Source organism: Pezoporus wallicus, unplaced genomic scaffold (assembly GCF_028554395.1).
Source record: "Pezoporus wallicus isolate ANWC-B61680 ecotype Strahan unplaced genomic scaffold, APGP_CSIRO_Pwel_v1 contig_14703, whole genome shotgun sequence".
NCBI classification, from domain to species: Eukaryota; Metazoa; Chordata; class Aves; order Psittaciformes; family Psittacidae; genus Pezoporus; species Pezoporus wallicus.
Window position 1 is genome coordinate 749,477 of NW_026635616.1, and position 23,057 is coordinate 772,533.

Sequence of the window (23,057 nt, forward strand, 5' to 3'; positions counted from 1 at the left end):
AGACCCTTCAGAGGTCTCTGTGGACTTCACCAGCCACATTCCTGCCATCAAGGCAAACTTCAGGCAGGCCCCCAAATCACTAGGAGGAGCTTCACAGCATGAGACCCTCACCTTGGTGCACTTGGACTTGGACAGCTACAGCTGAGGTGGGACATGGGAGGAGCCAACACCATGAGGATGTCTGTCTACTAGGAACACTTCCTCCAGCAGAATAGCTCACTAACAGCAGCCCAGCACTGCTGGTTTTCTCAGCTACTTCTGCCTTGCACAGTGTTCAGAGATGGGAGAGTGAAATCTCATGAGAGAGAGATGATGGTGCTGCATCAGGAGATGCGTGAAATCAGACTGAAGAAAGCAAGTCTCACACTCGAAGCATAATGCTCCGAATTCCTAATCCTCGCCTCAACACATCAATGACTTGGATTAACACACACAACGTACTTCATCCTATTCTGAGAAGCTCCTATTCTAACACCTCTAAACACCTTTCCATGAAACAAGTTGATGCAGAGAACTGACCCAAGCATTTTCAACTCAGTTTGTTAAAGTTATTTGCAACCAATCCAACCCAGATTAATAGAACCATGGAAGCTGGACCCATTATCTATGGGTTATGCTAAACCTTAGATTACAAAACACACATGGTCAAGCATGTACATAAAAAACAAAAGAAAGAAAACACAGAAGCAGGATGCAACAGCAATAGAGACTTCTCAATGGCAGAAGGAGAGCGCTGGGAGAGCACTTTGAAACTAAGAGATGCACATCAAACTGATGTCACATAACTTCACAGGGCAACTTATTTTAAGCAACTCCAGCAGGAAAAAAATTAGCAGACTAAAATACTTTATTAACCCTTGCACTCAACTTGTAAGAACAAAAAACTCTACCTAAAAATCAAGTACACCAGCTTTTAACAGTACAATAAAAGAGAAAAGATTATGCAGAAACAGGCATCTCCTGTCTCTATCCTGCCATATCTTCTAAGGTGCCCTGACACAGGAATGATAAAGGGTAAAACTGGGAGATGCATCTGTCCCAAAATAATATGGCAAAGCAGAACATAACTGCAAAATATTATAAAGAGTTACAAGGAAATCTTACCTGCAACATAGTCACCAAATCCAATGGTAGTTAAAGTGATAACCACAAAGTAAATTGCATCTAGCGTGCTCCAGCCTTCTATGTGCTTGAATATAACTGCAGGAAGAGCAACAAACAGCACACAGCCAAACAGTATGAATATTATTGTTGAAATTATGCGAATCTTTGTCTGACTCACATTCCATTTCTGGAAAGGGAAGGGGAAAAGAGAAGAAACCCATCGTTAGTAAAACTGAACTACAGTACATCAGCACCAATCAATCACCCACAATGAGCACTGGCTGCTCAAGAGCACAGCACATTATAGCTCTCAAACAAATAAGGAAATCAAGTAGGGGTTTATTTTGACAGAGTTTTCAAAGCAAATATGACTATCCTAGGAATCAATCGCACCGGGAAATGCAGAGCAGGGCTGGACTCTATTGTGGCCACATTTGTGATCTGGCCAAGTTACATGTGTAGCATTCATTAACGTTAGCAGCAGATCATGTGGAAGCTTTGAGAGGGGACAGATATTTGAGTGAGCTCCAAGTAGTGCTTGCACCTGCAATCTCTCTACCTTTGGGCATCCACAAATAACAGAATAAACCCAGCAATTTGTAACTGCACAGTTCTCTCTAATCTAGTAATTGGCTAAACAGAATCACAGAAAATAGAGTGGGAAGGGATGTGAAGAGATCACCTTTTCCAAACTCGCCCCAAGACAAAACCAAACCCACCTAAGCCACTGTAGACACACTAGTGGCCAGGCAACATGTGATCATGCTCAACTGTTTTCTTAACACTTGCACTGCATCTCATCTCCTTCATTTTAAGCCTACTATTTATGGTCTTATCCAAGGCAAACACAGCAATTGCTACTTTATTCTTTCCAGCAAACTTTTACAGGTGTTTTCTTTCAATCAGATGTTCTATAGCCCAATTGCATGCATTTATTTCAGTCTTTCATCACCCATCTACTCTTGTTGACTCCAGCAAAATAATCCATGTTTCATTATGTGTTGTACTCAAAGGTAGATATAACCCCCTTCCCTTTGCCTATTTATTTATTTACACTCATATTTCTACTTCTAGCTATGAAGCATCATCATTTCACAGCAGTACAACATTAACCCTTGTTAGCATATGAGCCCCCGGTCCTCAGAACATTTCACAGAAGCCCAGAATCATTAGCGTTGGGAGGGACCTCTGGAGAACATCCAGTCCAACCCCCTGGCAAGGCAGGGCCACCTAGAGCAGGTCATTTCAACTGTTCCCTGAAACAACTGCATGTTTTATTATTCCTTCCCCTGAATTTGTCCTCCTTGAATCGAATCCTGTACATTCAGACTGCTCTTTAAACTTGTCAAGATCATTTTGAATCCTGATTTTGCCTTTCAACTTTTAGTTCTGTCCCCACCTACAGATTACCTGGAGATTTAATAAGCCAAATCCTTTGTCTGTTGTGTAAGCTATTAATGACTTCTCTTCTAAACTGTACAAAAGCTAGAACAGACCACTGTAGAGTCCCATTTGACAGCCCTGGCCAAAGTGACATAATTCCCAAAGAGTTTTCCATCCACCCAAAGCACGTTGATTCAATTTAAAAGAAGCAAAGGAACACTGGAAACTTCCACAAAAGGAGACCAAGAATGAAATCAGACTGTTCACAATATATATTTTCTTGTATTTTAGTGTCAGTAGAAACTGATTTTTTTTACAGTCACCATGACCAAGGTCCAGGTCTTGTAACCCAAATCACAGTGGTAGTTTGGGTTATGGCAACATGAAATTCTCTGCTCTGACCCATTAGCATCTCCTATTAGTTCTTTTGGGGAACTAGTAAAGAGAATAAGGCAGAGTTCCTGACTGCAACATATAGATCAGTGTTCTCATTCAGATATTGCCAAGAGGTGTGCAAGATGCTGTTTTTTATCTTGAGGCATTCTTGTTGTAGGGATACATCCATTATGAAAACAAGGAAAACAATTATCCCTATGAGAAACAGGCAAAGAGACACAAATCGGCCTCAAATCTTTGGTACTTCTCAGCAAAAGAATAAAATTTAGTTATAAAAACCAGAAAGGACAAAAATAAAGTGTGCTTATGGAATGTTCTTGCCTTTTTTTCAGACAAATCTCAATAGAAATGGGTATTATTCACCAGCACCATGTCTGGACTTGAATTGATGTTTCAAAGTTAAAAATACCTCCCTTTTCTTAAAAACCTTTCAAGCTTTTATTTACCTATTGCATAAATCTACCCAGCACAGCCGCAGTTTATTTGTTTCAAAAATAAAGCTACGGCAGACATTTTCCATATAGTAAAGGTGTCCTGCATGCAAGATTAGGGCTTGCTGCAGAAAACCAACCCTTCTAACACTTGCAATGCTGATGCAAACTGCTACAAAGTCTGGCTGCTTCTTAAGTATTAACTGGGTATGACATGGTCTACATATCAAAAGACAAATAGTATTTCATATGCCTTTTGAACATTAGGTAACAGTTAAACCTAAAACATTTTATTGAAGGTAATAAACCACCTGAATAACTAATTTTATTAAGTTTCATTATGCCATTTATTCTATGCTTCAAAAATTCCAGTAAATACATTTTTAATAACTGCATTAGTGAAATACAACCTTAATAAACTTTACTCTGTGTGAAACAGACTGAGTAAATGAAGTTCCTCTGCTAGAATTCAAGGCATTTAAGATTGTTAGGGACAGGCTATGGCTGAGATTTATCAATATCTGCACAAGCTTCTGGTCTGTTTGACAGGCCTCTGCCTCTACTGAAGCTGTGCCATTTTGCATGAATAATTAAAGATTAGCATGAAGCTCCAGGCTGTGTTAAGCCATTTAGTAGCAGAGGCTGAAAACACCTTAAACTGTAGGGCATCCTACAGCCTAGTGAGGAGACCATACAGAGAGGCACCAACATGCTCTGTTCCTCTCTGGCTGTCCTGCTTCTGTGAATGCCCAAAGCTTTAGTCACCTACAACCTGTAAGTCTCAAAACGTAGGTGCCTGCTTTCCTTAAGTGTGATGGCACCGGAGATTTTAAGAATTGTGATTTTAGACTCAAACACCAAATGTCCTCTGTGAATTAAAGAGGCAATTTCCACATTACCCCTGCAGTTCCTGTATTCCATCTCCCCAAGTCAGCAATTTCCTATTGGCTTACATGAAAACCTTTAAAGGCAAGAACTACACCAAGCTTAGGAGTACTATAAAGGCAAACCAAAGTATTTTGGATCTTCTTCCTCTTCCCAACCACACTTCTTGTAGAAAATATTTGGCTTCATCCAACTCCGAGATGTTCAATAGCATGTTCAGGCTTTGCAAAGTTCTTTTTACCTTTTGCTATGCATCTGGTCACAATGAGGAGCTATACCCTGGTTTTCATACTTTTACTTTCATTTGTTAACTTCAGAACAACAAGCAGCAGCATGCAGAACAAATGAGGCAGGCAGCATACTCACAACAAAGGTGTCTTCTACTTTGGCAATTCCTTTTCCAAAGATTGTCCCTAGTTGATCTCCAACACCAGCCAACAGAAACCCAAACAGAGGAATTCCCAGTAAGGCATAGATGATACAGAATATCTTTCCACCTTGCGTGCATGGGGAGATGTTTCCAAAGCCTAAATTACAAACAACTTGAGATGTTTAAGGAGTTACATATATTACATTACACATATTAAATGTTCTGTAGGAACGTAAGTGTTAAGAAATAGGTCCTATTAGGTTAACCATATGGCACAGCAAACATTGTGAAAAATGAAATGAAAGTGTGGGTCATACAGTCCTCTCTGAGCTCAAATTAAACTGCTGCACAACTCACCAACTTGTATGTTGTGTACTGTGGAGAACTCAGGGAGTTTTGTTTCATAAATAACAGCTTTTCTCATCTACTACATGCAGTTAATACCAATTGGTTAAGCTATGCCTTAGCCCCTGCTACCTGGAGATGCCTATTGCTGGGCTTGTAATTGGAATGCTTCAGCACTGGTAAACAAGATATACTTTTCCTTCAGAAGTGCTCTGTTTCAAAGAAAAGTAGCCTGAAAAAAACAACCCCCTCATAACAGGGATTTCTAGGCTAAGCAGGACTGCTCAGAGTCTTCATTCTTAAAGGCTTTGGTTCTTTCAGTGTCCCAAACAAAGCTTAGAGAAACAGTTTACAGCCCTGTCCATTTGAAAGTGTAAAATCATTTTACATTCATTGGCTTGATATGCCTGTGATACCTCAATTGCTGCTGGTCCATTTAAGATGGAGAAATTGATATACAAAGAGCACAGGCCCCAGCATCTGTGAAACACATCATCCAGGATGGCTATAGTAATGATTTTACCAAGGTCACATAGGCAAAACCCTACAAATTTCATGAGCATCACTGCTCCATTTTGATTCCAAAGTTTTCCTCCTGAAAAGGATCACTTGTGCTTTGAGGGAGCAGTAGTAGTAACCCACCAGCGTTTTTGACACTGTTTCACTTTTCTGGCAGTCAGATGGAGAACTTGTCAGGAAAAGGTTTATTTGCCACGGAGAAATTAAACAAAAGCTTTTTGGGTAGAAAAATAAGTGCAAATGAAAAGCAAAATATTTCAGCAAGTAATGGAGAAATTTGGTTTAGTGTCTTGAATTTTGCATGAGGTGCTTCTCATTTACACAAAAAATCATTCAACAAAAAACAAGTTTCCTTGTGAAAAAGCCAATAGACAAATTTTATCATCTCTATTGAGAGCTTGCAACGTTGTTTTCTTTCCAAAATACCTTAGTATTTTTGCATAATGTGACTGTAACCTTCTACAACCTAAAGCACATTTAATGAAGCTCTTAGGTATTTAAGTATTTGTATTAAACTGTTTTGAACATGTTGGTTTAACATCGACTTTCTTTCTGAAATTTCTAATCTCAGGTTTTGGTTCTGCTGTCCTGTAGGTAAACTACATCAAAGCCTTGTTTTCAAAACTCCTTCTTCCTTTCAGTACAGAGGAGACAGAAGCTTCTCCTCACTCAACTGTGTTAAAATAAAAATGAATCACATTGAGTATATATTTTACTCCTGTATCTTTTGCTTCAACAGCTGTTTAAACGAGAAATGCAACGTTGATAGAGTTCAGTTAGATTACAGAAATTAAAGAAGTTGGTATGGATTTTTCCCAAATAATGACTAATGAACACTGACAAATTAAACAAAAAGAACAAAAGTGGAGGAAATATCATCAGTTACAGGTCGCGGAGTCCTCCAAATTTAAGTTTCCCCTGCCCTAATACAACAAAAAGAAAGCCTGACTCTGGCAACTGGAAAAACGTCACAGTGCCTTCAGCCCAACCCAACATCCTTCTGTAACCCAGGCCTGAAATTACTGACCATTACGATTCAGGAATTTCAGCTCCACTGAGTTTTCTCTGTCCCTTTATGCACCAAGCAGAAAAGACCCTTGAGTTTTCAAATAAAAGTAGCTCATCACCAACCAAAAAGGGACAAACAGATACAAGCTCCTCTGTTTACATAAACATGCCTGTTTATGCATCAGCAGGAGCTTGAATAGTTCCAGGGTGTAATTCCTGAGGGGTCCTAATGCAGCTCAGAATCAGGGGTCTGGATACACCAGGTTTATAAAACTCATACTAGGGGATTTGGGAATTGCTCCCCCCCCCCCTTTTCTTTTTGTTAAGAACTGTATTCACTTCAAAGTAGTGCCTCTTAATGGTGACGAAACACATTAAGCCCACGCCAAGCAGGCAGTTTTGCCCAGTTAGCTTCATAAAGCAAATTGGCATTCTCCATGCATCCCACAGCTATTACAGAGACAACTGCTGCTGCAGCATACTTCTCATCTGCTGCTGATTGCTATGAGGACATGAAGTTCATGTTCAGCTCTATATATTCTCCTCCCTGAATCAGTCGCATCTTGGCTCAGGAAAAGGATAGTACCTTACTTCTACACTCACAAATTCTTGCTTTCCAGCCTGAAAAATGAAGAATTCTCTTCCATAAGCAGCAAAGGTTTTGTATTATTAATTGTACTTTACAAAAAGATCTCACACATCACTGGATAAAATAACCCTTCTCCAGCAGGTAGTAGCTTCTCTCTGTCCAGATCCTCACTGCACATAACAAACCAAGGCACTCTCATAACAGGACATGTACTTAAGTGAACTGTATCTACCAAGGGCTTTCCATCACACATTAGTCATGCTTCCTACAGTGTCATGTTTTATAACAGTCTGCTGCTATACACCACAGCCTACTTCCCAAGTTACACAGATTGTCCTTACATCCTAATCTTGGTTTCTCCAGTGAAAAGCTCATCCATCATGTATGCAATGGGAGAGGAAACATTTATATTTCATAGGGTTGATGTAATTGCTGAGGGGTTTATCTCAGAACAGTATTATTGCTTTCTTTTTCTAAAATAGGGGGAAAAATAGAGGAATTCTAATTTTAACCCAAGGAAAACTTTGTTTCAGGCACTGTGTTTGGAGAGTAGCACATGGCCACAGGAATACCACCACCTATCCCTGCAAACCACACGGCTCCTTTCCACCTGCAGGGCAGGAATTCCTGGCACCACTGCAGCAGCTCAGTGGCATGGCATGCTCACTTCAGAGTTCCCACTTCCACTCCAGAGGCTGGCATAAAGTCTGGCTATGACAGCCTTGCTCACTGAGAAGCCCTGGAGGCATCAGCTCCATCACACCATGCTCTCTATTGCACTTCCCTCCCTCTGAGCTGCTTGCCTAGAGGGGATGGTGCACGCTAATTGTACAAGCAGCGTCAGTACCTCCAGTGCTCTTCACACCTTCTAGTCCCATGCAGTTTTTCTCTTCCTCTACTTCTGCTAAAGGGATAGAATCAGTTGGTTCTTCATTGCAACCAATACACCTGGTTCTGAACATGGACATGAAGCACTAGGTTTAAACTTGCAAAATTTCTCAGCAAATTTCCCTGAAAGACTTTTAAACCAGTGCTACCTGCAATGAAAAGCATGAAGCATAAAAACCTAATTTGCACAATGAGATCAGTTTCACCCAAGGCCACTTTCTGCCTCTACTTCTCCAAAGTGCCTTCCCCGTTTCACTTTCATTACCAGGAGCATGATTTACCTCCTAGTGCCACCAAATCCCTTTCATGTCCTGCTAAATGCTTAGCACGCCAGTACTGCCCGAAGGACTTTGTGCATTCAAAATACATTGCCTTTGACAGCAGCTGTGAACAAGAAATACGTTTTGGAAGGAATTTGCAGTAACCCCTGAGTGAATTAAGAACAAAAGGCAGATTTTAGGCAGGTTGTAACTAATTGTTCCATTCGACAAAATAACATATTGCATGGTTTTGTGTCCAGAACCCTTAGAGCCTTTGAGATGAAAACTGGATACAAAGAGAAGCTCATTCCCTTTGGTCGGCCATAGACAGAAGAAAGGATATGCTAAATGAAAACAAACAAAACCACACACATAACCCAGAAAATAACACTGTATAGGATTATTTTGTCTTATTTTCATGTCCTGTTTTCTGACAGATTTGAGGATGAAAGTGTAACTTACTTATTTGAAGTGGATTTGCTATCAAGCAGAAATTAGTAACTTTTATAACTACATATATAGTACTGCTTTTGAGCAAAACAACATATGTTTGAAGTTTTGGGGAGGGGGGTGTCCATGGCAAACAATAGTTTCGATTGCAAATGTGGAAAAGTTTGAAATGCTAGAATTTTTCCTGCAATTGATAAGACATTCCTGTTCAGATGAGGTTCTTTGCATTCAAACCTTCATAAAAAGGAAGCTTAATAATTAAGGAAATCTCTGGTTTAAGCAGAGAAAAAGATCCCTTTGCTTTTTAGTTAACCAGTATCTCAGTCTTTCAGAAAGGTCTTTTAGATCCATGCTTTCAAAGTGGAGTTTGAAGAATAAAGACTCCAAATCAATGTTTTTCACAGAGAATTCCTAGACGAAGCAGGGCATCTGCTGAAACAAGCTGGCTACAATTAAGTATTTCTCATGTGAGAGATTATAGGTGCTTTTGAGAGTTCCAAGACTAAATTTTACTTGCAAAATTGACTGGAAAAGAGTGTCACCACTTATGATTCATTTATATCAAATAGCTTGAGTGGGATTGAAAGGTCTGGGGAAGGTTTGAAGCATTTTCTTTCCAAACAAGAAGATGTAAATTCAAATACCAGTAAATGTTTTCCCATTGTTTTTGACATGCTGCAGATTACACAAGACATCATTCATCAGACAGCAAACAACGTGAAAATTATAGCAAAACAATGTCATGTTTTGAGAGATGAGAAACTGCTCCTGGCTGTAGGGTTGGATATGTGGTCAATTGATGGAGCAGATCAATACTGAAAGATGAATAATTTGGTGAACAAGCACACCCTTAATTACATGAAAATGGATTAGAGAAACTTGATACTAAGCAGATTGTAGAGGCTCAGAGGAAAGGCTCAGCTCCTGGCTGCTGAATCCCATGAGGCCAGAGCCGGGTGAAACAGCTCCATGCCCCTGGCTTCAGCCACCAGATGCTGTGTGCAACTGGTGGCAGCACTGCCGCAGGTTCGCATCCACCCGGATTAGGCAGCTCAGTTACAGTGACTACCCTTTCAAAGGGAATACAAGAATTTTGATACTGAATGTGAAATGGACTTTTAAAATATCAAAATATGTTTTTTCCAGGCCTTGTGGAACTATCTGATGGAATCTTTATGAAAGGTACCTTGCTGAATTTCTAGTTGTTAAGATGGTTTTTCCCTTTGGATTGCCACTTTGGGTCAGGAGGTCAGCATTTATATACATGTCTGCCCATAAGTGCCAAGGCAAAAAATATGTACTTATTCATAGACAAACACCCCTTTTAGCATAAATAATGGTCTGCATAAAATTATTGAACAAAAAGGCAGTATATATACCCATACTGGCTATGGGAAATCTCTGCATGCACTGCAGAAATGCTAAAACATGCATGTTTGTGTTCATCCTCTATAGGCAGATAGGAGCAGCCTCACACTCGCAGGGGGTATTTCAACCATCCTGATTCCTGATATCTGTTGGAGGGATGGTACAGCCCAGTACAAGCAATCCAGGAGGTTCCTCGATTGTGGGGAAGACAACTTCCTCTTGAAAGTAAAAGGAGCTGACAAGGAGAGGTGCCATACCTGACCTCGTGCTCACCAACAGGGAAGGGCTCATTGGAAATGTGATGCTCCAGGGCAGCCTTGGATGCAGCGATCACGAGACGGTCAAGTTCAAGATCCTCAGGCCAGTGAGAAGAGCGTGCAGCAAGCTCACTGCCCTGGACTTCAAAAGAGCAGACTTTGGCCTCTTCAGGAACCTGCTTAGTAAGGTTCCATGGGAGATAGCCCTAGAGGGCAGGGGGACTCAAGGTTGTTGGTTGGTATTCAAGGATCACCTGCTACAACTCAGGAGTGTTGCATCCTGACTAGAAGGAAATGCAGCAGGAGAGGCAGGAGACCTCCATGAATGGATAAGGAGCTGCTGAGAAAACTTAGAGGGGATAAAAGAAGCTTAGAAATGGTGAAAACAAGGACAGGCAGCCTGGGAAGAATACAGGGATATTGTCTGGGAAGCAAAGGCCCAGTTAGAATTAAATCTGGCAAGGAATGTGAAAGATAACAGGAAGGGTTTCTACGGGTACATAGCAAATAAAAGAGACTAGGGACAATGTGGGCCCTCTCCGAAAGCTATTAGGAGAACTGGCTACCCTGGATTTAGAGAAGGCTAAGGTTCTTAATGACTTCATCTGGGACTCTTCACTAGAGAGTGTAGTGATAGGAAAAGGGGTGATGGGTTCAAACTTAAACAGGGGAACTTTAGGTTGAATATAAGGAAGAAGTTGGTGAGGCACTGGAACAGGTTGCCCAAGCAAGTGGTAAGTGCTCCATCCCTGGCAGTGTTCAAAGCCAGGCTGGATGGAGTCTTGAGTGACATGGTGTAGTGTGAGGTGTTCATGCCCACGGCAGGAGCTAAATGATCTTGAAGTGCTTTCCAACCCTAACTATTCTATGATTCTACTGCTGTTTACTTAATATCATTGCTTAGCACAGCACTCCCTTTGGTATTATCTGGAATCTAACATACGGAATTCTGATTTTCAGCACTAACTCTTAATTCGGTGTCACAGCAATGTCCATATATTATTTTGAAGGTTATAATGTTCTGGCTCAAGCCTGAAAAATGCTATATTAAAAAACCCTCTGGATTTCCAATAATTTTCTTTTTCCAACTATGAATAATAACAAGAAAACCTAGGCTGACATTAATTAAACGTGGAATATTCAAGAATTGACGAGACAAAGGCTGATCTCTTTTCAGTGGTTTCTTTTCATCCAAGTTCTGTGGGAGCAGTAGTCACAAATCAATAAAACTTCTTTTAAAAGAACAGGCTATAAATATTCATAAAAAGTAAGTTTTCTTCAAGTCAAAGTGCTGTGCTGGAGAGGTGAAGGAGCATTAGAAGGAAAGTCTCTGTCTGGATATAGAAGCTGTCGCAATATTCAGTAACTCACATTCAGTTGCTAAGGCAATTTCTCAAGAAACTGGGTAACAGCTGTTAAAAGACTTTTAAAGTTTAAACATGAATTCAGATAGCTCTGCCTCCCAGTACAGGTTCCTCATTTCATTCAGCTGTCACTTTGCTCAGTGACAGGTATCTACTTCTCATCAGCAGTAGGACTTATGCCCCTTTTTCAATTACTTCTTTCTGTTGTTATTGCTTATATCCATTTTACCTCTAATTCTTATTCTAGCAAAATTGAATCAGCACCAAAACCCCAAAACTCCCACTTGCTTTCTTCCTTTAAGTGAGATTGCTCCATGGGAGCAAGATGCCTGGCTAACACAGCCAGCAAAAACATAATGTACGTTAAAGTAAAAAGAGAATAGTCCACAATATAGTGAAACTCATACTACCTATGTACTCTTACCACATGTAAATACTTAACAAATGTGACAAACTGACACTCGTTCTGCATCAAAAGTAATGAATAATTTACAAGGTCAAGTGCAAAGTCCTGTACCTGGGTTGAGGCAGCCTTCAGTATCAATCCAGGCTGGGGGATGAAGGGATTGAGAGTAGCCCTAAAGAGAAGGGCTTGGGGGTACTGGTGGATGAAAGATTGGACATAAACCACCAGTGTCTTCTTGCAGCCCAGAAGGCCAGTCGTATCTTGGGCTGCATCCAAAGGATCATGACCAGAAGATCAAGGGGGGGATCCTGCCCCTCTACTCTGCTCTTAGGAGATCCCACCTGCAGTCCTGCATCTGGCTCTGGAGTGCTCAGTACAGGAAGGACATGGACCTGTTGGAGAGGGTACAGAGAAGGCTACAGAAATGATCAGATGGGTGGAGCATCCCTGCTATGAGGAACAGCTGAAAGAGCTGGGGTTCTTCAGCCTGGAGAAGAGAAGACTCCAGGAGGATCTTACTGCGGTCTCAGTTCTTGAAAGGTGCCTTTCTTAAAAGATGGGGAGAGACTCATTGGCAGGGCCTGTTGCAATAGGATGAGAGGTGATGATTTTAAACTAAAAGAGGGGAAGTTCAGGCTGGATGCAAGTAAAAATTCTCCAAGATGAGGCTGGTAAAACACTGGCACAGGTTGCACAGAGAGGTGGTGGATGCATCATCCCTAGAGACATTCAAGGACAAGCTGGATGTGGTTCTGGGCAACCTGACCTAGTTGATGTCCCTACTCGTTGCAGGGGCTTAGACTAGATGAGCTTTGAAAGTCCCTTCTGACCCAAGCTATTCTAAGATCCAAATGATCCACAGAAAAATGAGAAATGTCAATTTTAGGTGTACTGACAAAAACACTCTATGAACAATTTTTTTCTGATGCTGCAGCTTCAGTGGACATCAGATTCCTGTTCACTTCCCTCCGAGATTGGAGGCTTTCTTTTATTACCTTTCCTTCTTGTTCCCTATAGGTAATTGAAGAAACAGGTTTCATTTTTTATTTACAAGTAAAGCAATTCTTGGTGTTGGGTAAAGCAAGCTCTTCCTGGCCTCTCCATCCCCAATACAAAGCAGCCCATATGCTTTCCAGCAGAGTTAAAAACTACCCTGCCTGAACATGCTTCTGTGTTAGCAAAACAAAAGTGTTAGCAAATTAAAACTACAGTGGATTTACAGCAACAACTGATTGGTGAACAGCTGAAATTTCAAGTCACCAGCATTTGCCTTTTCTCCTGAGGAGCAATGTTATTCCCAGAGGTGAGGACATCCAGTTTCTCATGAAACATGTACTATGCCAGCACAGGTATTCTGTAAATTCACCCTGGTTTCAGTGAAGTTACAGATTCAAAACAAAACCTAAAAATCCCATAATCCTACAATCAGCAGAATCACATCATGTTAAGCTGATGCAACTGACCAAAATGAACGCAGGTATGATGGAGCACCTCTGCTCTGGAGCCAGCCTGAGAGAGCTGGGCTTGTTCAGCCTGGAGAAGGGAAGCCTTTGGGGAGACCTTAGAGCAGCTCCAGTTCCTAAAGGGGCTACAGGAAAGCTGGAGAGGGGCTTTGGACAAGAGCCTTAAGGGCAGGGCAAGGGGGAATGGCTTTAACCTGCCGGAGGGGAGACTGAGATGAGCTCTTAGGCAGAGGCTCTTCCCTGTGAGGGTGCTGAGGCGCTGGCACAGGGTGCCCAGAGAAGCTGTGGCTGCCCCATCCCTGGCAGTGTTCAAGGCCAGGTTGGACACAGGGGTGCAACCTGCTCGAGTGGAAGGTGTCCCTGCCTGTGGCAGGGAGTTAAAGGTGGATGAGCTTTAAGGTCCCTTTCAACCCAAATCATTCTGTGATTGTACCATGACACATTAGGTAAGCCAGAGCTCTCTCTGTGGCTTTAAGCTTTTCTACATGCACCCTATTCCACTTGAAGAGACCTTTCACCAGGTCAGTGTTCAAAAACACAAATATTTTGCCTCAGTTTTGCCTGTGTTCCGTATCTATTCTTGACTATAAGCCACACACACATCCCATATATTCAGATCGTTTACCCTGAATCAGAAATAGGCAGAGGAATTCTTCAGAAGAGACAGCAATCCAGGAGAAATGGGAGGCACGGAGACTGCTGTGAAAGAGAAACTCCTCCTTTGCGCATATAAGCGCACAACTCTTAATCTTAGTAAGACTGGTAGGAAGGAAGCTCTTCAAGAGAAGATATGTATACACACAAACATTATTTTGCACACGATGTGAAATAGCTGAGTATTTTATTACTAATAAAAATGCCTCTTGATGCAGTGAGTCCTAATCTATACCAGAAGGTTAAGAAAGACAATTTCATCAAAAGAGTTAAGATTAGAACGCTACCAAGCTCCTACAAGAAACAGCTCTGAAGATTTTCATTCATAGCATTATTTTCCTTAAAAAGAAAAGGAGATGGTTTTGCCTGTGGGATTCACCATCAAGTATCTGAAAGTGTGAGGTCATTCCCCTATTTCTCTTTTCTTCCTCCCTGGAGCAACCTTTACAATTAGGGCTAACACAGAATCTTATAATGACAAAAAATGAACCACTATGCACAAATAACTCCTGACTTCACATTTTAGCTTCTAGCTTCTTATGTGCTATATTCCTGATTCAGCAAAGCAAGTAACATGCTTAACTTGGAAAAACATTTCAATTTATCTCTATTCAGGTAACATTTAGATATCTGAAAGCACACTCATTCTGCCGGCATATACACCTGCAAAGATGAACAAGCATGTACACTTCTGAAAATGAAAGTCTTAACAGGTTTTTCAGTTGATTTTCAGCACGGTTGTGATGTGGCAGAAATCAAGCCTGGAAATCAGGCTGTCACCAGCTCTTTAATTTCCCAGAATCTCACATTATGTATCAATAAATCTCTTGTTATGATGTCATTATCCAAAGCAATTGAAGAAAGTGGAATTACAAAACTGCAAAAAAAAATAAATATTTAAAATCCTTCAGAGGTGCAAGAATTCATTTTTACTTCCACAGTTTTCAATCTTTAGGGACTTAAACCTATGCAGGTGTGCAGGTTTTTCCTCTGCAGTGAGTGCTTGAGTAGGAGGCAGAGGAAGATGAGCACTCTGGCTCAAGAGCATCCTACTAACCCTCAGCTCTATGTCTTCACCCAAGCCACTCTGAGCTATCACTCTGGAGATTCTCACCTGATTCTTTGGCAAAGAGAACAGTCTAAAGACCTCTATAAAAGCATAGAGTCAAGTATTTTATAAAGATAAGTTTGTGATTCCCACCAAAGGTTTCTAACTGAGCAGTAATGGGATATAAAACCGTCTCTGTATGTATTTTAAAGCCATTAAAAAAATAATTGTCAGGCAGTGCAAAACTAATTCCAAACTTTGTGCTTTTGGGTTGACCTCCCCAGTTTGCTTTTGAAAGAAGCCAATGTGATTTACAGTAGGCAGGAGTTTCAGCAAGTAGCAAAATCATGAGCAAGCATTTCCTTCATGCCTCTCTGAAAAACATGGACTATGATTTCTTTTTCTGCCACAAAGTAAAAGGAATCTTTTAGAAAGAAATTAAAAATGCCGCAATACTTCATGAAACAGAGGACAGCTTTCTGTTAACGGTCTTGAATTTATGTAATCTTGCACTTCAGTTCACAGGGGGAAAGGAAACATTAAAACATGTATAAAAATCAGCCACATGTATACATACTTCTCAAACATTATTTCACTTCTTGCCCTACCCTTCGTGGTCCCGAGCTGGTATACAAAGAGCTAAATCAGTGTAGACTAAGCCAGCTGACCACAAACACATCCCTGAGTCTTGACTGGACTATGGAATACGTACAGTCTCCTGAAATCAAGAGTACAGTCTCAGACCAAGCACACAACTAAGAGTAGAAACCCCATTTATTAAGCAAAGTGAAATTTCAGAAGGAAAATAACTTGAGAATTTGACATCTAAAAAGCCCGGGTCACAGGCTCACACATTTAATGCTCCTCTCCCTCATGGCTGAGCGGCATTATGCACAACCTGTCTCTTACCTGGCCTTCCCAAAAGGCCTCCAGGTATTCCCCAACCTTACATCCTCCTGGAGGCTATCATCCTGCTGTCCCATTTCAATCTAAACTACCAGAAAGCATTTCACACCCACAGGGTCAAGCCCTTTGGTTTCCCCATCCTTTGATCTAACAGCCCACATGAAAACAAATGATGACTCAGAAAGATATTAGAAACAAAAGTTCAGGTTGCATTACCACTGCCAAACAGAAAAATGGGAGACAGAAAAGGGAAGAGAATACATACTTTAGGGAGTGCTTATTGGTGTCTTTCAATATCAATGCTTTAGGCTTAATGGATGTAGGTTTGATCTAGCTCCTACTTGGAACAAGCATCTTCACTCGTATGTCAGTTTTAAAACACTGAAACATCAATTTGTGTTTTGACTCTGTCTCTCCTTAAGTGTCAGTGCATCTTGCAAAAGCAAGAGCTCCCTTTTCAACAAAAGCACGGGGTCTGCTTGAACTGAAAGGTGAGGAAAACTGGATCCTCAATAAAATAGTTTCTCTTCCCTTAAAAAATGAAAGCATATAAAGGTATGCACAGCACAGCAGTTACGCAAGCTAAGGCCACTAAATCTTAGTGACTTTTAAATAGGAATATTCTTGTATGAGGACAGTTACATTAAAGTATACCCCATGCCCTCATTCAACTTTAAAAACTAAGAGTTACGTGGAGGTGAGAATACTTTTAATAGTATTTTAGCAGATAGCACATATTGATATTAATTTTCCTATTGTTATTACAGGAGCCTGAAATGCATTGCAGAAAAGAACATGCACTACTTAGCCTCACTAAAGGTCATTACTACTGCATTACTACCAGAAATAAGCACATTGTAGCTCAGACTCATCCTTGGTTATAGGGAAAGTTTAACCAGTGTATTAGCTGTTGTGAATTCTGTTAGTCAACCCAGTTTGAAACGATAAATACGCATGGAAATTAATATTCCCTAAGCTACATGTCAGGAAAAAAAAGTCCTGTATAGAGAACGAAATCTGCGCTCATTTCCTTTAACTGTACTTTGCTCTTTCACACAGAAAATAATTGCCTTTATATATTTGGGTTTTTTTACAAGTAATCTGCAGCAGCACTCAAAAACTGTCTTTGAAGACCTGAACTGGTGTTGAGTTGAAGCAGGTTTCTGTTCCTCTGGGCTTCTAAAACACGTCTGACATTTACATACATGGCTTTTGTTCACACAAATGTTTACTAAGTTGTTGTTTATAAGCCTTGCCATTCTGAACACGTATTTGTGCTTATTCCCCATACCGTCCTGATAGGACAATGTGATATCTTTGAGTCTAGGTTAACATAAGCGTATCATTCATGACACCTCTCTACAATCCCGCCAGATTTCCATTTATATCTAAGAATATAAAACTGCCTGTTAGAATACAAATGCTACAAAACAGTTTCCTCAGTTTTGGGGGGCAAATAACAGCTAATTTGGCAGAAGGCTGCATAACAGTTATACCATACTCACTTTACATGGAATTAGGGAAAGATTGCTATTGAAAACATTTTGTAACTCCAGCTGCAACAGGATCTCATTTTCCTCAGGTTCCTAGAATGGAAGCTAATGGGGACAATAACCAGAAAAGCAGTGAATGGCTTAAAAACTCAAAGCTTAAATTCATTCGGTTTGGCTTTGGTTCTGCTTCTACTGGACACCATTCATTCAAGAGAACACCATAATCCTCTGATTATAACAACCGATTTTGCAACAAGTAATTGATCTATCAAACTGAAGCCTAGCATTTTTCAGCTTGCTTTAACCAGGACTTCTTTTCTGGGACCAGAAACATTTGTAAGAGCAATCGACGTCAGTTTGGCATTGTCACAGCTTCATTTGTCAGCACAAAACCAGGAAACAAATTGTTTGTTGCCATTTGGGTTTTTTCAAGGTAGCTCTGACTCTTGGTAGAAAACAAACCATTGAATGATTTCTTTATGTTTACACACAAGCAGATGAAAGCTAACATATGCCTATTCACATTCTCAAAGACTCAGTGGGATTCATTAGTGTCTTTTGATTCCTTTCAAATAATCATGTACAAATGTTACAATATTTGTCATAGAATCACAGAATGGTTTGGGTTGGAAAAGACCTTAAGATCATCCAGTTCCAAAGCCCTCCCCGTGGGCAGGGATGCCCCACACTAGACCACATCACCCATGACTCCTTCCAACCTGGCCTTGAGCATTACATTATCTGGCATTTTAAAAACTGTGCACACCAGAAAAGTATCCTTAGGCACTCCAATGCCTACTAAGACATTAATGAAATCCCTACTGCAGTCCAGGTCTTAAAGTTGAAGTCAAAAGAACTTACACACCACATTTCTCCTCTCCCCAAATAAGACCTCAGAATTAACTGCACGTGGTTTTGTACTTCATCATGTATTAGCTCCAAGCAAAAGCATGAAACTCCAGGACATAAGGGCTTTCCATACTATAGTTCCTGACATCAATCTAAAGTCGTACTTCAGTATTCAGAGCAGAACAGAAGTGTATTGCCTCCAAACAAAAAAGGGGAACATCCCATGTTGCAAGAAGTATATGTGAATAAACTAATTCCAAATGGAACTGTTGGCAATTTAGGTTACTAGGAAGCTAAACACTACAGAATTACTTACATTAAAACTACAAACAATCAGACCAGAAATGTTTTTTCTAACAAGACTTTCTATTTAATTTATACTTAGTTCTGAAATTCAGAAGGGTCGAAATCATAGAATCATAGAATAGTTTGGGTTGGAAAGGACCTTAAGATCATCAACTTCCAACCCCCCTGCCATGGGCAGGGACACCTCACACTAAACCATATCACCCAAGATAGATACTAAGCATTTATTTCTGTTCAAAACTTATGTAAATGCCTACAGATTAAACTTATTCTCAAAAGAAATACTGGTCCCAAATGCATTTTTCTAATAGATTCAAATGTTTTTTTAATGACTTCTGGAGGAATTCACAGAAGCAGAGCTGAATGATCCAAAGCTGTGTCTAACTGGAATAGCCATAATGAAACTAAGTAGACATAGGACTCCCATGCAGCCATACCCAGAAAACATGGGGAATATACTAAAACTCCACATAATAGTACCCTATTCCTTTCCTCTTGTTACTCACTTCAAGAAAATTGCTCCAGACATTAGCTCATACTAAATCAAAGTGTTCCAGAAATACAGTAAGTTATTTTAATGAATGCATATTAGTGTGTTTCAGTAAAGAAGAAATGCCCTTCCAAAAAGGATATAAAGAACTTCGAACACTTTTGCTTTCAGGATCCACACATACAGCTTAGAAGTACATGCAGACAATAAGGAAAAGAGAGCAAATCATTAGCTTGTATACAAAGAGCCAGTCTTACATCTCTTGAAGTGAAAAAAAGAGGAATCAAAGCTTAAAAATCAGAATAGAATTCTCAACATGGGTCCATAGCAACCATCAAGAAAACATGTACTCCGAGTTCCAGAAGTCAGATTTCAGGTTATTGAATCCGATGACATGCTTAAGCACTTGGACATCATAAAATGCTGATCATGAAACACATGAATCACCTTCCTTATCTGGAGAAGATTTTTGCCAATTAAAAATGGAAACCAGATGGAAGAATGGTATAAAAAAATCTCCACAGATCTCTAGACAAATAATCTACGTTCGATTTAGTCTTCATCTACTTTCAGCTGTAGATTGCAAACTAAAGTTAGTTAAAGATATAGTTCAAATGGTTCTCTCTCAAAACAGGTAATGCCCCTCCCAATTCTTCCTCAGGAAAAGAACATACTGTGAACTGGAAATAAATTTATTCACTGCTACAGAGAGTAACTGGCTCTAATACCACAATTCTTTCCCCATTTAAAAAACATCCTACTGCATAGGACTAAGCCTCTTGATGCTGCCTTTTCTATCCTGAAAAACAGCCTCCAGATGTTAATTTTCATATATCAGTAGAACTGGGGAAAAGGAGAAATTATAAATCCAATGTCTGCAGTGGAGAAACACAATCTGTGTTCAACAAAAGCTGGCACAGAAGCTGGCATAGAGCTTGCAGAGAAGCCCTCTTCAGCTGAAAACTGCACTGTGTACTACAGCTGTGTCACACAGCCCTGTACTAATAAATATCTGGTGCCCAACCAGTCTTTCCTACAGCACTGATTTTGATGAACTGAGAATCTAGAAACTACCACACAAACTTAACACTCAATTGAACAACTTAAGCTAGGAAAATAGAGGATTCCACAGAAAAATATCCTCCAAACCAGAAGATTCTCCAGTCATTGTATTACCTTTACACAGGGCAGCATCTATTTCTTATTTAGCATCAGTACTGTCAGATGCAGGCCTGCCTGTAAAAACAGTGGAAGGCTGGGAGAAATTGGGTGAGTGATATAAGAAGGAAGGAGGTTCAAATCAAATTTTAAAGAGTGGACAAAGATGTTGTACATTTCTCAAAGGGGTTACTGCTTTCGTTTTACTATCTGACTCCTTTCAACCCCTAGCCCTCTCAAGCTGACTTGAGAACAAACACCTCCTTGCAATATATATGAACATTAGTTATACACCCTGTCCTTTGGGCAGTTGTGTAATGAATTTAAAACTATAGATGATAATGCAACGTCTTCCTGTAAAAGCTCTCTGCTGAACTAAATCATCTATTTACACCACCTTTATGCTGCTTATGCACAAACAGAAAACCAGACGTACTGCTAACTCCTTTTCTTTAGGGAAGCTACATGAGGGTGTCCTTTTTCCCCCCTGCTGTATTGCTAAGGAGGCACAAAGGACAGGTCACCTTGTCCCTGGATTTTACTACCCACATAACTGTTTCTGGCTTCAGCTACCACTACCCCTGTGCTGCTTTATCTCCTAACACGAAGGGAATCGCATCTTTTAGCCAAGTGACATGAGATGTCATGGCTGAGGAGGCTGGAAACAAAAGAGAACAGCAGGAAAAAAAAACAACAAGAAAAGGCAGGTTTTTTTTCACCCAGTTCCTGAATTATCTTTCTTTTATTTGCTCCCACACTCCTTTCACAATCCCCCCTTCAGAGAAGGTTGACAAAATCCTAAACCCGTCAGAATTTACCTCCATTAAAATGTCTCTGACCAGAAATGGGACCAGGATCCAGAAGTGAGCCAGAGGCTCTGACCACAGCACCAAAGTTCCTAAGACAGTATCTTAACAAAAGATACTACTATTTAGTTTTTCTACCAGAGATTACAGCCGCATGAGCTAGAACACTGCTGAGGGCTCCAAAAATCCCTGCAAAATCCCTTAGAGATGTTACATAAAACTGCACTATTCTCAAAGGGACTGATGATACTCATCCAAGATCACTCTTGCTACCTCTCAAACCAAAAGTCTCCAGACAGGTCAAGGTTACCTGTCAGTTAAGAGTTTCACAAAGAGCACCAAGTGCTGCAGGCCCCTTCCCACCAGGTAGGGAAGTAGCAGGGCAGAGAGGAGATGACCAAAGGTGTCACCACAATGCCACAAGCTAGTGGGTCACAGCCTTGGTGCAGCCATTTGGCTCTGAAACCATCTTTTACCCCAGTTCAGAGCAGAACTGCAGACACCAGAGGTTTGAAACCAGTGTCTACTTCTATGCTGGTTCAGGGGATCATTTGTATCTTTGCATCCCAGAGACAAAGATGTTCATTGGATATTATACAGCAATTACCAAGGTATACAAGCTACATGTGAAGTAACACTCAACACCCAGAAGGAGATCTTAGGCACACAGTACATACATATATATATATATACATATATATGAATGATTCCACACATCTCCTCTGCATTGATTTGAAGAGAAATTTCTGCATGAATAGAAAGTTTACATACTCTAGAGGTGGGAATAATAAATGACTATTAAAAGGGAAAGCCATACACTGCTTGTAGAGATACTAACACATATATATTTAAAATACCTTGATGCAAATACATACATGTGAATGTATGCTCAAACATACATTATACTTTAATCATACGTTACTCCTGCAGTTATAAAGAAATTTACTGTATGCAGATTCTGTTCTTCCTACCACATGGCTGAGCCATGGTATTGTAGCCAAATCCCAGGAAATCTTTATATCCTTTAATACAAGACATATCCTTCCAATTAAGTTAGTTTAATCCTATTAGCTCTGAGCAAGCTGAGGTAAGTTATGGGAACACCTGCAGCTGCCCTACAATACAGGTACCAGGAACTAAATTGTTCCACTGTTAGAACAGGTAAAAGAAAACCCCTAAAACTCAGTGCAGAAGTACCTTACTAGGTTGGACTCACATCCAGCCTGAATCTCCCCTCTTTTAGTTTAAAATCTCATCACCCCTCATCCCGTCTCTTCAGGCCCTGCTAAAGAGTCTCTTCCCATCTTTCTTATAGGTCCCTCTTAAGAGCTGAAAGGCCACGACAAGGTCTCCCCAGAGCCTTCTCTTCTCCAGGATGAGCAACCCCAACTCTCTCAGCCGTTCCTCATAGCAGAGGTGCTCCAACCCTCTGGTCATTTTTATGTCCCTTCTCTGTACCCTCTCCAACAGGTCTGTGTCCTTCTCCCACTGAGGACTCCAGAGTGGGATGCAGGACCACAGCTGGGGTGTCACCAGAGCAGAGGAGAGGAGCAGAATCACCTCCCTTGACTGCAGTGGAAAGTGTCCAAAATACAGTGAGTGTGGTAGCAACTGAGCCACTGGTGAAGTACAAGCTTGCTGAACTTACACGCTTTAATGAGGTTGAAAGCCAGTGAGTCGATAGAAAAATACAATTTCTATGAAAAATAACATTTTGATGTGCATATAAAAGGACAAAGATTGGCAGAGAGGACTTGAGCAGCAACCAAATAAACTCATCAGAGTCTGATTTGTAAAAGATAAAACTAGAATGGCACAGATTTGAAGAAATATTAAAGAATATATCACCAAGTAACCCAGA

At 40.5% G+C, this 23,057-nt stretch overlaps 1 protein-coding gene across 2 annotated transcripts in view; it reads right to left on the bottom strand.

Moving 5' to 3' along the window:
- Nucleotides 1-23,057, bottom strand: part of KCNK2 (potassium two pore domain channel subfamily K member 2) — a 105,147-nt gene that overhangs the window by 23,749 nt on the left and 58,341 nt on the right. For both annotated transcript variants that reach the window (XM_057397034.1, XM_057397035.1), the window contains 2 exons: nt 4,566-4,726; nt 1,105-1,291 (listed from right to left, as the gene is read on the bottom strand). In XM_057397034.1, coding sequence (XP_057253017.1) covers nt 1,105-1,291; nt 4,566-4,726 — 348 coding nt within the window. The remainder of the gene's footprint in view (nt 1-1,104; nt 1,292-4,565; nt 4,727-23,057) is intronic.